General features: G+C 36.8%; 1 protein-coding gene across 5 annotated transcripts in view; it reads left to right on the top strand.

The window, feature by feature from the left end:
* The window catches only part of LOC117411466 (echinoderm microtubule-associated protein-like 6), a 115,743-nt gene that overhangs the window by 381 nt on the left and 100,451 nt on the right, over positions 1-14,911 (top strand). For 4 of the 5 annotated variants that reach the window (XM_034019045.3, XM_034019044.3, XM_059025508.1 and 1 more), the window contains exon 2: positions 735-942. In XM_034019045.3, the coding sequence (XP_033874936.2) occupies positions 746-942 (197 nt within the window). In that variant the 5' untranslated portion in view covers positions 735-745. Of the gene's footprint in view, positions 1-33; positions 943-14,911 lie in introns of those variants that run through there. The other variant, XM_059025507.1, reaches the window with a different exon arrangement.

Genomic DNA, 14,911 nt, shown 5'->3' with positions numbered 1-14,911 from the left:
GGTTGCTTTGCATGGACATCTCACTTGTTCGTTGTTGTCATCATCACTGAGGTTTTACTTGCAGTATCAGATTTATGAATGGCAGCCTAACATTGCGTTTGGCCTATTTCTTGTATGTTTCGTAGGTTAAAATATGCTGTAGTGCATCTGTGGAAACTATATGTATACGATAGTAATGATGTTTTATGATAGGCTAGAGGATTAGTTTGAGGATTACATTCTTCCAGTTATTCCACAACCATTTGTTTTATTTATTTTTGTATATGTTGCATTAAATATGCAACTATTTGAATTAGAGAGAAGCATTACTAAAAATACTTTTAACACAGGTCGATCTGTAGGAGGACGTTGGTTTAATAATGAAGTAAATACATTGCAAATAATTATTAGCAGCAGAAAAAAGTTAATTCACAACAGCCAGGGACTGCTTGAATGAATGTACATAGTCTAGTGTAATTTTATAACATAGAACCAGAAGTGACTAAGTTGAATGCCATTCCATACGGATGTAAATATTGACCACTGTTTAATGTTGGATTAACGTTTGCACCATTGGAAAAATGTCTGTATTAACACTATTTTACTGATGCGAAGAAAATACAACATTGCGAGCGTATTTCTGTCATTTTAAGAACAGCGCTAGGGACAAGTATTGTTAATTCGTCAGAGCCCTCTCTTTGTAAAAGCATTCTTAAGAGTTAAAAAAATACATACTGTATATTACAATTTGTCAGATATCATCATCATGGCGGATCGGACAGCTCCCCGTTGCCAGCTAAGATTGGAGTGGGTTTACGGGTACAGGGGCCACCAGTGCCGCAATAACCTGTATTACACCACAGGAAAGGAAGTGGTTTACTTCGTGGCTGGGGTCGGTGTGGTCTACAACACAAGAGAACACACCCAGAAGTTTTTCCTGGGACACAACGATGACATTATCAGGTAAGGAATAGGACTTCGTTTTGATTCAGACAATTCTAGATTGTTATTCTTTTTTTTTTTTTTTTTTAATGTGTAATTTTTATTTTGTCGCATAATCAAGTGTTAATTAGATTTAGCAATCAAGCGTGAATGGGACCATTTTTAATTTTGCTATATAGAGCACACCACCTTTTTATTCTCTCACTTTGTGGTTGTGCTTTTTGAATAATGAGATCTTGCCATCTTGTCGATATAAAGTTACTTTTTAATCTGTTCCTTTTTTTTTCTGTTACACTTTTAGCATTAGCATAAACATAATAAATCCTTGGATAATACATGTGTACTTTATGGCATGTTAGGGATGTTGTATCCAATGGGAATATTAATTAAAAGAAATATTTGACACTTAACTGTCTGGAGTAAGCCTACATACTGATAATTAAGTACTACAACCTAAAATGTACTCTAGTGCCTAGTTTTCTTATTCCAAATAATGTATGCTTAAGGTGTAGTGTAGCCCCTCTTTGAAGATCATTATAAAAATACGAGTTACATGGATGGACAAGGTAAACTGTTACACAAGCCAGTGCAGTGATAATCAGAACCACCTGTCTGGCTGAAGAACTCCACACAGGTACACATATGTGTGTTTGTGTGAGGGTTTGTGTGTGTGCTGGCTGGCAGGGTGTTGAAAGACATTTAAAATCTCTCTGTGACTGAAAATGAGCTGTCAGGTGCTGTGCTTCACAGCAGCACACTGGCCATAATTTGAAATATATTTTGACGAGTGTTTTATTCATCCATAAATAGGGCAGATGAGAGTGATAGTGTCAGATAGGTTAAAAAAGGCAACACTGTACATCTGGTATGTAACCACTCTGTTCATATTTAGTCTGGTATTGAAGAAGCAGACTTTATTCCAAATGTAATATAAAGAGACAAAAGGAGATGAGCAGTGATGACCAGCAGTGGTGATGTCAAGAGATTACTCAATTTTAGTCTCTTCTATTGCTTTCTGCTGTATATAATCTTGAGGAGTCAAACCCCCTAATGGTGAGCTTGCATTGTATGAAAAGGAACGAGTCCGCTGAAAATACAGGTTGCTCAATGTCCAGTTCAGAGCTTAATCAAGTCTAAACTTGCCTTGAATTCAATTTGGACTTGGAATGATCTGACTAAAGTGAAGCTCTGCAACTTCATCTCAGTTTCTGTTTATACTCCACAAAGAAAACCGTTGCATCATGTTGACTGCTGAGAAGTACAGCAACAGCAAAGGAAGCTGCAATCAACTGCCATAGCAACAGTGCAGGTAGCTTGTAATTATCCTGGGAAAAGAGCCAGTTTAGAACAACACTGATGTATGTTTTCTAATACAGTGTGTGATCCTCAAAAATGCTGACAAAATATTACTTATAAACCTTGTCCCCTTTTAAACTGGTTATTGCAGTACTGTGGCTAGATTCATTGCAAGTTAAATAATATTACTGTGAAGGTTTTGTAAAATGTAAGTGGTGATCATTTTTCACGGCACAGGAATGGAGACAGCTTCAGTAATACCTTGATTGGAATAAGTACCCAGTTGGAAATTCCCTCAATGACCAGCATTGGGCTTTCGTGGTTTGATACTATATGGTATTTTTCTGGTTCTCACAACTGCTCATACTGTCCGAGAGACTTAATGCTGGCAAAGGAGCTGATACAATCCTAAATGTCCAAAATCCTAAATGTATCTAATTTCTGTAAACCTGCACCCCTCTTTATGTTCCGAGACATTCAGTAGAAAACCAGCAAATATTTATTCCAATTCCCAACTCTTGCTAGTCACAAGACCACCAGCAGTTGCTGGATTTATTTGTATTAATTGAACCGTTTATTATAGAACCCATGTACCTTTGCTAGACTTCAAGTTATTAAATAAAGTAACATAACTGCAGCAAGATCACAGCTTATTGAGAATGACTGCTCTGTTGTCCACCCTCTTTTTTTGTAAATTAATTATTAATTACAGTACTGGAACAATATATCAGACTTCTTCACCTTGTACAGTCACTGCAGCCACTCTGTTGGCAATAATTTATCCCAAATGTTGCAGCTTTTTTTAAACATTTTTATTGGAACTGTCAAAGCGAGCAACATCTTATTGTCATATGTTATTTGTGGAAGGACAGTGCTAAGGTTAATAGGCAGCCTTTGTCCCTGTGAGAGGCTATGAAGTGTATGAGACTAAGGACAGTCAGAGAAAGTACTTCATCTTAAAGATGTTATGCCCGAGTAAACAGATTGCTCCTAAAGAATTCAATACAGTTCAATGTATTGCTGTTACTGAAATGATTGTTCTGTGTTAGTTGATATGTAGTTATCTAGTTATTCCTAACTATACACTATGTTTGTATTGGTTACAATGAATGTTATTGTGGGGTGTGTCATAACTTGTTACTACCTGTTTAATGACATATTTTATATTGAACGCTGGCTTTATTAGTGTAACTGCCTGTGACAGGGAGACCCTGTTGCTGGTTCTTGAGTGTATGTGTGCCTTTATGGAAGCAGCTGGGATGCACAACAGGAGATGTGTTGCTAAGCAACTAATTGAGCAGGTGGGCTTGCCCAGCGCTGAGCTGATCGGGAGGTCCTGATTGGCTAGGGGGGGGGGCGTGCCTGGGAAGGCTGCACGAAGCTCAAAAAACATCTGCACCACAGCTTGTGGGTACTGCATGGCCATTGCTGGGCACTGGGCAAAAGCTTGTGTAGGAGAGTGTCCGCTCTGTAGGAACTACTACATGAAACCCTTCCAATCCAAGACGGTGCTCGTAAAGGCATTGCCAAGCCAAAAATACTGTGTGAAGAGGCAGGAGTCGCCGTGAGAATGCCGGGACTCTGGGAGCCCAGAAGTAGGTCAGTTTAGGGGATGTTGATCCCAGACAGTGTACAGAGGGTTTGCATAGCGTAATAGGATCCTGGAGCGGGATATGCCTTTTAGTGGGACTTACACTCACCATTTGTGTGGTAAACTTATTTTTAGCTTTGTTTTGCTTTGGTTTGTGTATTAAATGTGACACTAGGGCTACCACTGGTGGTACCCTAGTGTCAGCGCTTGTGTTGAAATTAAATCTGCGCGCCTGTGCGGCGTGTCAAAACCCAATGCTCTGTGTCTGCCTGCTGCTGTACCCTAGAGCAAGGTACTTTACCTAGATTGCTCCAGTAAAAACCCAACTGTATAAATGCGTAATTGTGTGTAAAAAATAATGTGATATAATTGTAAGTCGCCCTGGATAAGGGCGTCTACTAAGAAATTAATAATAATATTCAGTGATGGCCCACGTATGTAACATCGCCCTGTTACACATTAATAGTTGAGTTTTACATTACTGTAACATCATTTCCTTTAAATCTAGGTAGCTGAACTGGATTTCAATAGAGTGACATAACAAAAGGGAAACACCTGTGCATAAGAAATCCTAGTGTGCAGGTGCTGTGAATCTGCTCTCCCTGTCTGCTTTCTGGTTTCATGTAACCGTTGAGCAGGATTAGAGAGTGTGTTCAGTGACATGATCTCAGGAGTCATTATAACTGCTCAAGAAAAGATGGGGAATACCTTTTTATTGACAGAATAGGCCCTATATGTCACACCAAAGATCATGTTTATAGCAAACATTTTATTATTTTTCTCTTTTTAGCATAAGAATCGTGTGGGGTGATTTTCAAACATAGTTATCTGTAGAATATAATTATTCCTATCCCTCCAAAGGAATTTAGAATTTTTGTAATTTTTAATTGGAATGGTGTTACATACTAGTAAAAGAACAATCAGGCAGATTAGCAGAGTCTTGTTCAGCTCATTAATACTGTTTCATAGAAAGGGCACGTCAATGAAATGTACTGTAAGCACTTGATGGTTTATATTAAATCATTTTTTATCTGAATGATTTAAAAAACGTGGGATTAAAAATGCTGTGTGCTTTGATCATGGGATTTGAAGTGAATCAGTACTCATTCTGGAATGTTTTCTTCAAAGAAATGTAAATACTTAAATTAGAGATTATCAGCCCTTTAAATGTAATATCATTCCATTTCAAGTCAATAGATAAAGGAAAGGCCTGCGTATCATGTGGTTCTGCCAAGCTTGACTGAGATATATATCGTACTTTTGCTGTAGATCACATAGTCTCATTGTTGCTAGACCATTGGAGTGAGTTATGACAAGTGATTGAGACCTATAGCAAATGGAAGTTCTATTTATTTTTCATTCGTTTTTATTTATCATTTGTTTTTATATTTTTTTATTTATATTTTTGACAGAGAAGTTACAGTCAACAATGTTTAAGGCTACGATTTTGGCACAGTGATTTTTAGTACATTTCACAGAAAGGTCACGAAATAATGTAGTTTTAGCTACATCAGCATACACATGAGCTTTTAAATAGTACACCAAAATCAATAATATAAAGACTAATGTTTTTGACTGCTGATAAGTTTAAATGCTACTCTAGATTACAAAACTTAGTAAAGGTCCTTTGACATCAACGTAACATTCTTTTTTTGTTGTTTTTTTTTAGAATACTGTACTACGCGTCTGGTGTAAATGTACTTATTTAACATATATTATAACAGCGCAATAGCGCCGTTATAGGTAAGAGCGGCTACCAGAGCCTTGTTTAAACTCAATTTTCAGGGGTATGTTTTCTCTACCATTTCGCCACTGTGCCCTTACCTGACCCATGCTCTAACAAGGCTTTCCAGCACACACTGCTTAACTGGTACAGTAGGTGGGTTCACTTCAGACAACATGTGTAGTCACCAGTGGGCTGCTGAGGATTCAAAAGTTCTCTTAAACAGCCTAATAAATATCCTTTAGAAGTTTAGAAGAGTCACTGTTATAAATGAATAAGAAAGATCTACAAAGTTCATGGATTAGTTATGACAGTTGTAAATATTTGTATACTTGGAAAAGTACACAATAAATAACTTGTCTTACTCCAGATGTGTTAATATTCCAACTATTCTAATTAGCTTTTCCAATTCACATATAATTATATGACAACATGAAAACAACCATGGTTGTTCTAGTTTTAGACCTCACCTGATCTACCCAGTGGTGACTACACACGTTGTGTGAAGTGAACCCACCTACTGTACCAGTTAAACAGTGTGTGCTGGAAAGCCTTGTCATACCATGGGTCAGTTAAGGACACAGTGGCAGCCTTACCTGACAGTTGCTCTTACCGTTAAGGTAAACCTAGTTTTTTGTGTTTAATATATATATACAGCTCTGGAAAAAATTAAGAGACCACTTCAAAATTATCAGTTTCTCTGGTTTTACTATTTATAGGTATGTGTTTGGGGAAAATGAACATTTTTGTTTTATTCTATAAACTACTGACAACATTTCTCCCAAATTACAAATAAAAATATTGTCATTTAGAGCATTTATTTGCAGAAAATGACAACTGGTCAAAATAACAAAAAAGATGCAGTGTTGTCAGACCTCGAATAATGCAAAGAAAATAAGTTCATATTCATTTTTAAACAACACAATACTAATGTTTTAACTTAGGAAGAGTTCAGAAATCAATATTTGGTGGAATAACCCTGATTTTCAAGCACAGCTTTCATGCGTCTTGGCATGCTCTCCACCAGTCTTTCACATTGATGTTGGGTGACTTTATGCCACTCCTGGCACAAAAATTCAAGCAGCTCTGCTTTTTTTGATGGCTTGTGACCATCCATCTTCCTCTTGATCACATTCCAGAGGTTTTCAATGGGGTTCAGGTCTGGAGATTGGGCTGGCCATGACAGGGTCTTGATCTGGTGGTCCTCCATCCACACCTTGATTGACCTAGCTGTGTGGCATGGAGCATTGTCCTGCTGGAAAAACCAATCCTCAGAGTTGGGGAACATTGTCAGAGCAGAAGGAAGCAAGTTTTCTTCCAGGACAACCTTGTACTTGGCTTGATTCATGCGTCCTTCACAAAGACAAATCTGCCCGATTCCAGCCTTGCTGAAGCACCCCCAGGTGAGTCCAATTTTCAGCTTTGCCCAACACCTGGTCATCTAATGGTTAGACGGAGACCTGGAGAGGCCTACAAGCCACAGTGTCTCACACCCACTGTGAAATGTGGTGGAGGATCGGTGATGATCTGGGGGTGCTTCAGCAAGGCTGGAATCGGGCAGCTTTGGCATGAATCAAGCCAAGTACAAGGTTGTCCTGGAAGAAAACTTGCTTCCTTCTGCTCTGACAATGTTCCCCAACTCTGAGGATTGGTTTTTCCAGTAGGACAATGCTCCATGCCACACAGCCAGGTCAATCAAGGTGTGGATGGAGGACCACCAGATCAAGACCCTGTCATGGCCAGCCCAATCTCCAGACCTGAACCCCATTGAAAACCTCTGGAATGTGATCAAGAGGAAGATGGATGGTCACAAGCCATCAAACAAAGCCGAGCTGCTTGAATTTTTACGCCAGGAGTGGCATAAAGTCACCCAACATCAATGTGAAAGACTGGTGGAGAGCATGCCAAGACGCATGAAAGCTATGCTTGAAAATCAGGGTTATTCCACCAAATATTGATTTCTGAACTCTTCCTAAGTTAAAACATTAGTATTGTGTTGTTTAAAAATGAATATGAACTTATTTTCTTTGCATTATTCGAGGTCTGACAACACTGCATCTTTTTTGTTATTTTGACCAGTTGTCATTTTCTGCAAATAAATGCTCTAAATGACAATATTTTTATTTGTAATTTGGGAGAAATGTTGTCAGTAGTTTATAGAATAAGACAAAAATGTTCATTTTCCCCAAACACATACCTATAAATAGTAAAACCAGAGAAACTGATAATTTTGAAGTGGTCTCTTAATTTTTTCCAGAGCTGTATATATATATATATATATATATATATATATATATATATATATTAGTTCAAAGAGCCAGCTGCCCTTATAAATGTGCATGTCAAATAATTGTTTTTATTACTGTGTTCAAAATGAAATGGTATATATTTTAAAATTAATGGACCAACAGTACAGCTGTATCTTGTATCGCTATATTTTGTAAAGATATTTAGAAATGTATTTATAATCCACACATTTTACTGATTATATCGACTTAATAAAGTTCATTTAGATCTGTTGAAGGGGAAAAAAGAAGGTTTTAAAAATCTGATTTGTCAAAGATATCCCCTTTAAGGATAGTTGTTGTTTTTTCTAGAGTTGTCTTTTGTTTGGGTGCTTAAAAACAGAAGTTGAGCCATAGTTGTATGTATGGTACAGCTGTATTTTGTTTTACTATATTTTTGTAAATAAGTTTAGAATTTTTTTTTTTCTTTTCTGCATTTTTTTTTCTTTAAATTAATATAATAAAGGTCAGGATAAGAAATTTGGTAGAATTTTGTGTTTTTGAGTGTGTAAGTTAAGTGTACCGTACCTGCAGTTTATGCCCATTTGCTTCAAATCGTCAAAAATTCGGGCATAAACATTCTCATTTATGACGCACGACTCCAGATCTTCCTGAACACTTCTGTCTGCCCACAGAGAACTAAAGCGTGCACTTCCTCAGCATCCCAAGGCTGTACTTTTCTCTCATCAAATCGCTGCCCCTCATGTTGTTTGTTGTTTGTCTTTGTGGAGTGTACTGACTGACACAACGTAATGACGAAAATCCTTAACAGTCCCTAGCTCTGCTTGGCTCGCAGCCAGATTCAGATGTCGTGTGAGCTGGAGTTTCACAGTTTGATTCTCGCTCGGCTTGACAAATAGCCAGTGGAGAACCACCCGTACCCGTACTGTACCGACCCTCGGATGTGTCAGTGGAGAAGGGGTATTACATGTTTGCTCGCTCAGCTACAAAATACAAATATCATTTACTGATTACATAGCTACATGTAAATGCTGCCTGCATACGCAACCAAACAATTTACAGATACTCGCAGATTTATATTTTCAGTGCATGACAAACTGCATTTTTTAAAGTAAATAAAGGAAGTGCCTAATCAAATGTGTTTTTACATCCATTTCCAAGATTTTGTTCAAATCTTGTTCAAATTCACGATTTCCATGACAAAATCGTAGCCTTAACAATGTTCAATAATCCAAATAAAATGTTCATATATTAAGAAAATTAACAACATATATTGAAACGTGACTATTTGTAAGAGACTCGTTTTAATAAGGAGACATGTACACAACAAGGCAGGTGAACTTGGGTCGTTGCTGACCCTGTGAATAGAGCCCATTTGTCTCTTTGCTGTATGGAATTTGCTGTTGTTTCTTCCATTTCTCAGTTGTTTTGTGAGCACATTGCACATATCACAGTCGTTCAACCTTGCTTGTCCTTTTTGCAAGGACGGCTTCAGGGCATCCAGCTGGTTGTGACTACAGTACTATTCAGTGCATCTGTCATTGTTACTCTTCTATTATCCGGACAAGTTTCTCCTTAACAGGTGACCATTTATACCTATCCCTCCAAAATGGATAAATTGGTCAAGCAAAAGGTCTTTGGTGTAACTGTGGCTTAATAAACAGAAAATGTAATGCAGTAGTTCTGTGTGAAACCATAATTGAACTTCTTTGTGTTAATGTTTTTCCTCACTAATTCTTTGTTTTCGTTAACCATTTCATACAATCAGTCAATCAGCCATGGTCCATAATACTGTAGATCATATGGACAACAATGTATGAAATAGAGCTATCTGGTTGAAGCTTTTTTTTATTTAACTCAGTGATGACGAATTTTACCTTTTATTATTACCCGCTGGGGATATAGTTGAATGTACAATATGCCCGTATGTACATAGCTGCTTGATCTAATCGCTATCCAGTTATGATGCAACTTGCTGAGGAAAGCTTATTAAAGTTATTAACAATATCAGAGGGTGTTTGTGGGGGCGTCTGTCTGTCACACTTACATTTTTGGATGTAGGCCTACATCATGTTGATTATCGTGAGGCTTATAATTACTCTGATTTGGTAAGCAGCAATGGCAGAGGATGTGCAGTGTTACTGACAGTCGTTACAACTTTTTTTAACTTGCTTACAGAGATCGACTTTCAAGCTGTAATGTTAACATCTAAAATATAATTTAAAAAAAAGGTATACAATAACACTGAACAGCCTCCTTGTGCCAATCAATCATACAGAGCCTAATAGGACCCTTCAAAAATGTCAGGATGGTGGCTGATTCTAGACAATAGCAGATGAAAAGGCAACTGATTATCTGTCTAGATACTGTCTCAGTACCCTAACCCCATTTTCGCTAGCCATTTTTAAGTTGGCTTTGAGGCCTTTTTGTAGTGTAAACACAGCTGTCTTTGGTCTAACCGTCCTAAAAGTGTCCTGCTGCGGGGGGGGGGGGGGGGGGGGCTGTGCGACAGCTTTTGTCTGCTTTTTGCTCTACTGTGAACTCAGCAGTCCCAGCAGTTGTTTGTGGTCAACTCCCCCATTGTCAGTGTCAAACAGGCACAGACAAAAGCAACAGGAAGCTGGGATTGTTACTCGGACAACAGAACCAAAAATATATTTGACAGAGGTAGAGGATTTCAAAATACAAACAGATTTTTATATTTGTGCTATAATGGGAAAAAACATTTAAACATGGTTTAGTTGCCACAAAACTTTATTGTCAAGAATATTATTTTTCACACTTATCTACAAACATAACCTGTGGTTATATTTTGATACATATCATTATGTTCGGTTTTGTGGGGGGGGGGGGGGGGTTGCGCTTTGTCCATGATGCATTGCATACCACGTTGTACATAGCAGGGCTCATCCATCTTGTCTTTCAGTTCCTCTCCCCCATCTCACACTGTCTTCTTTTGCCGTTTAGCTCAGTCGTGTTAGGCTATGCAAAACTGCACGTTGCTGGCGTTGCCGATGGGAAATGAAAGAACTTGAAACTTACACAATACTGTATAGAAACTTACTATAAAAGCATATTAAAGCAACTGAATTAGTAAACACATTAAAACAACTTAACTATAAAAGCACACTGAAGCACAATCTAAACATTATGAAAAACGTATTAATCAATAATCTGTTACATGATAAATACCATATGCAGAAAGCCATAACTACACTTTCGCCTCTGTGTTTTGGGGAGGGGAAATGTCTTCTCGCAAGGTGTGTTCGATATGATGTTATCGGGCACGCACTATAGTTCAGGGGCTATGCGCACGCATATGGAGCCAAGCTAGTTTAGGTCTGTGCTCAAGTGTAAATGGGGTGGCTCAGATGATAAGAATATTTTAATCTGATCAACCCTAAGACAACTCAGGTCCGAGCTGTAAGTGTAAATGTACCAATAGAGTAAGGGCGTCAAGAATATCAGTTTTTGCTCCTGTGCATCTCATTATCTCAGGTCTGAGGTCCAATTTTCAATCTTAAAAGAAGAGCAAAAGAGTCAATTTACTGCACTATTTTACACCTACTTTATGGTGGTGTAAAATGAGGAGCAAGCTATAAAACAGGATTATCAATGTAAATCAGTTTGGACTGTTCACAATGGCTTTCTATTCAATAGATACAGTTACAAACTGCACTTTTAAATGCATTAATTTAATTTCCAAAATTAGCTCCTTCAGGATGTTAGGGGGAAGCTGGGATGTTTTGTTAAAACATGGAAACTTCTCAAAATATTTAATATAACATTTGTAAATTAAATAAGTAAACTATTGAATACAAATAATTATTCAGTCCTTTTTGTTCAGTGTACCAAATGCTTTTCGTTTGAAATTGCCCAGACTATCATCAGCCAGAGAGCCCTCAGATATGGTACTTTTTAAAATGATAATTCATAAAAGAAAGAGTGCATTTGGCTTTAAACCTCTTGTATGGTCCCATATATGTTATTGTAACATACTGGTTGTTAAAAATAACCATTAAACCACATGCTACTTCCACAAAGCATTAGAGAGGTCGATATTTTCAAAAAGCTGAATTACTTGAAGTGTTTTTGCTTTCCGGTGTATTTTTTATTTTTTGCTTTCAACCTATTTTCATTAATATTCCTGTTTGTTCCTGTTTGGCAGAGCAAAGAGAATTTAAAAAAGTGTGTCCTTCATTACCATAGGAATGATTACATGCATATTTGATTGAGTGCTCCAGAGCAAAACCAGGCAGGAATCAATTGAAAATAGTACATTTTTGCACAAGAGCAAGTGAGGAGCATATTAGCGTACACAAAATGGAGCAGAGCAAAATCTTGCTTGTAGTTGTTGTAGTTGTTGTACAGAGAATTATGATGTCGCTTGTAACACAGTTGTTATTGCTGGGACAAACACAGGATTTTCATGTTCGGATATTCACTCATAATTTATATATTCTTTCAGCTATTTGTTCGTTTTCAAAAAGTAATGAAAGCCATTATATTGGTCAGAACACAGGCAGAGCCAACATAGCAGCAGGGGCAGGGGGGCATGGCCCGTGCCTTTATTTTACAGCAACATTACGTTACAATATGCAACAAGTTAAAGTAGAAAAATATCCCAGGAGTAAAGAATAGGTTGTGTAGGCCTTCCTTTACCCGTGAATTAACTGCAGAACAAAGGATGCCAAATAGCAGTTCAAGTTAAACGTTGTTTTGTTTATTCCCAAAAGAAATAGTACATAAAGTTGACAACACATTTTATTTATTTTTTTACTTTTTTTTCATTCCTTTCCATTGTCATTTCTTCACAGTAAACATTGGCCATAGACACGTTTTCATAAAGTAATAAAATGAGGTTTACTTGTGCCTTTTTGTAGCTGAACAAGCAAACAAAAACTGAAAATGAACTTTGAAAAATTCAAATAAAACAAATGTGGAAATGGCGTTGTAAAATGAAGGTGAAAAAACTTGTTTTATTCCACATAACAGAGAGTCTCAACAAAAAGTAAATAATATATATTTCCAGTAAGTTGGGCACTCTTTCAGCGAGGCATTTCAGAATTACGCGCTTGCCTTTTCTCTGTCCCATGAGATTCTGACTCATTCTAAAGCAGCACAACACACTTTTGACCCAGATGGCATTCCATAGAGTGTTTGTTTACTTTTTGCTGTCTAAAACTTTTAAATATCACTTTCATATCACACAAAACTCTTTTTCATTTGCCGTTTTTGGAAACTGTCACGCAACGTCTGGTGAGGCGGTAAATAAGTGCAAGGCATTTTTGTCATTTCTAGTGAATACGAACATCTGAAAATATTTTTGGCAATGGATTTTTGCTGTTGGCGTCTGTAACACAAAATACTGCCTCTCCCTTTAAAAAGACTTGCGAGAACACCAACAAGGTGCAAACTCCCACTTTTTTTTGGACATTTCATATACTCCTTGAAACACCGTCTTATCTGAAATACCTTCTAGTCTTAAATATTCACAATGAAACAAAACTGATTTAAAATAAAAATTGTTAAGACAAGATCAATAGGAAAGGTTAAATAAAAAAACAAATATAATTTGGAAACATTTCAAATCAAATATAATTTTCTGAAAATTGAAATGCTTGTGGATTATCTAAGACTGCAACTTTTTTTTAATTTTCCAGAAAGAGTTTTTGATCATAGTGAAAGTGAATCTGAAATTGTGAGTTATTGTATAAGGTTTTCCAGTACACCCCTCATTTGTCTCAGGATTTTGACATTCCGTTGTCAAGATCCTAAGAAAACGTCTCAGGATCTCAACATTAATGGTGCATCTTTTTGACGGGTCACTTTATTTGTTTTGAATCCATTGAGCTTCATGAATTAGATTTTGATGGTCATTCAAAATGCAAACTATAACAAATGCAAAGTGCAACTGTATAAATGGTAATTGTATGTAAAAATAATGTGACATCTGTATAATGTGAAATAATGTATAATGTGATATCTTGTAACAATTGTAAGTCGCCCTGGATAAGGGCGTCTGCTAAGAAATAAATAATAATAATAATAATATTGTATTCTGACTGACCACACTTTTCATATATTCTTAACATGTTACCCCAATTATTATTATTATTTGTTTATTTAGCAGATGCCTTTATCCAAGGTGACTTACAGAGACTAGGGTGTGTGAACTATGCATCAGCTGCAGAGTCACTTACAGCTACGTCTCACCCAAAAGACAGAGCACAAGGAAGTTAAGTGACTTGCTCAGGGTCACACAATGAGTCAGTGGCTGAGGTGGGATTTGAACCGGGGGACCTCCTGGTTATAAGCCCATTTCTTTAACCACTGGACCACACAGCCTCCCATGGGCTGTTAAACACATTTTCTCCATTAGCCAGCAGAGAAAATAAAACAGTAGCCCATCGTTTATTCTAATGCACTGTATACAGTATTAACATAGCATTTAGATGTAAAGATACATCACGTTGATACATAACTAATATGGTAACATCTGCCACCATGCAAATGTTATTGTCGTTCAACAAGTTGTATTATTATTATTATTATTATTATTATTATTATTATTATTATTATTATTTTTAATAATAATAATAATAATAATAATAATAATAATAATAATAATAATGCTACAAACAGCTTTTGCCTAACTAAAAACTGAGTGACACAGTACGTACGTAAACAGAATTGACATACTATATGCAAATTGTTTGAATATCATCTGTATACATGACATTTTCCAGCAGAAGGATATTGTCAATACAAAATCTATTTTCACTACCGTGGATGAAAATTGAAAAAGCAGAGCCAGGGACACGCCCCAGTCAAATCGGACCCTGCTAACATACTTTGCAAACAATATTTTCTAAATAAAGTTGTTAAGTCAGGAGAAAGGCAGACAAAAAGCAAGGACATCCTATCCACTTAATTTATTAAACGTAAATAAATCACCAACAAAATAATTATATCCTGTTCTGTACCAGTGATGGCTGGTGACTTCTGAGTCACAAGAGGCAGAATTACAGACCTGTTGTTTCATCTAATCAATCTGCCATGCAAAAGATGAGCTTCATTCATTTCTTTATTGATTTATTCTAAGGAAATGGATGAAATCAGGTAATTCTATAT

This window comes from Acipenser ruthenus, chromosome 6 (genome assembly GCF_902713425.1).
Source record: "Acipenser ruthenus chromosome 6, fAciRut3.2 maternal haplotype, whole genome shotgun sequence".
Taxonomy (NCBI): Eukaryota; Metazoa; Chordata; class Actinopteri; order Acipenseriformes; family Acipenseridae; genus Acipenser; species Acipenser ruthenus.
The sequence above is the reverse complement of the archived record's forward strand: the minus strand, read 5'-3'. Positions and strand labels throughout refer to the sequence as shown.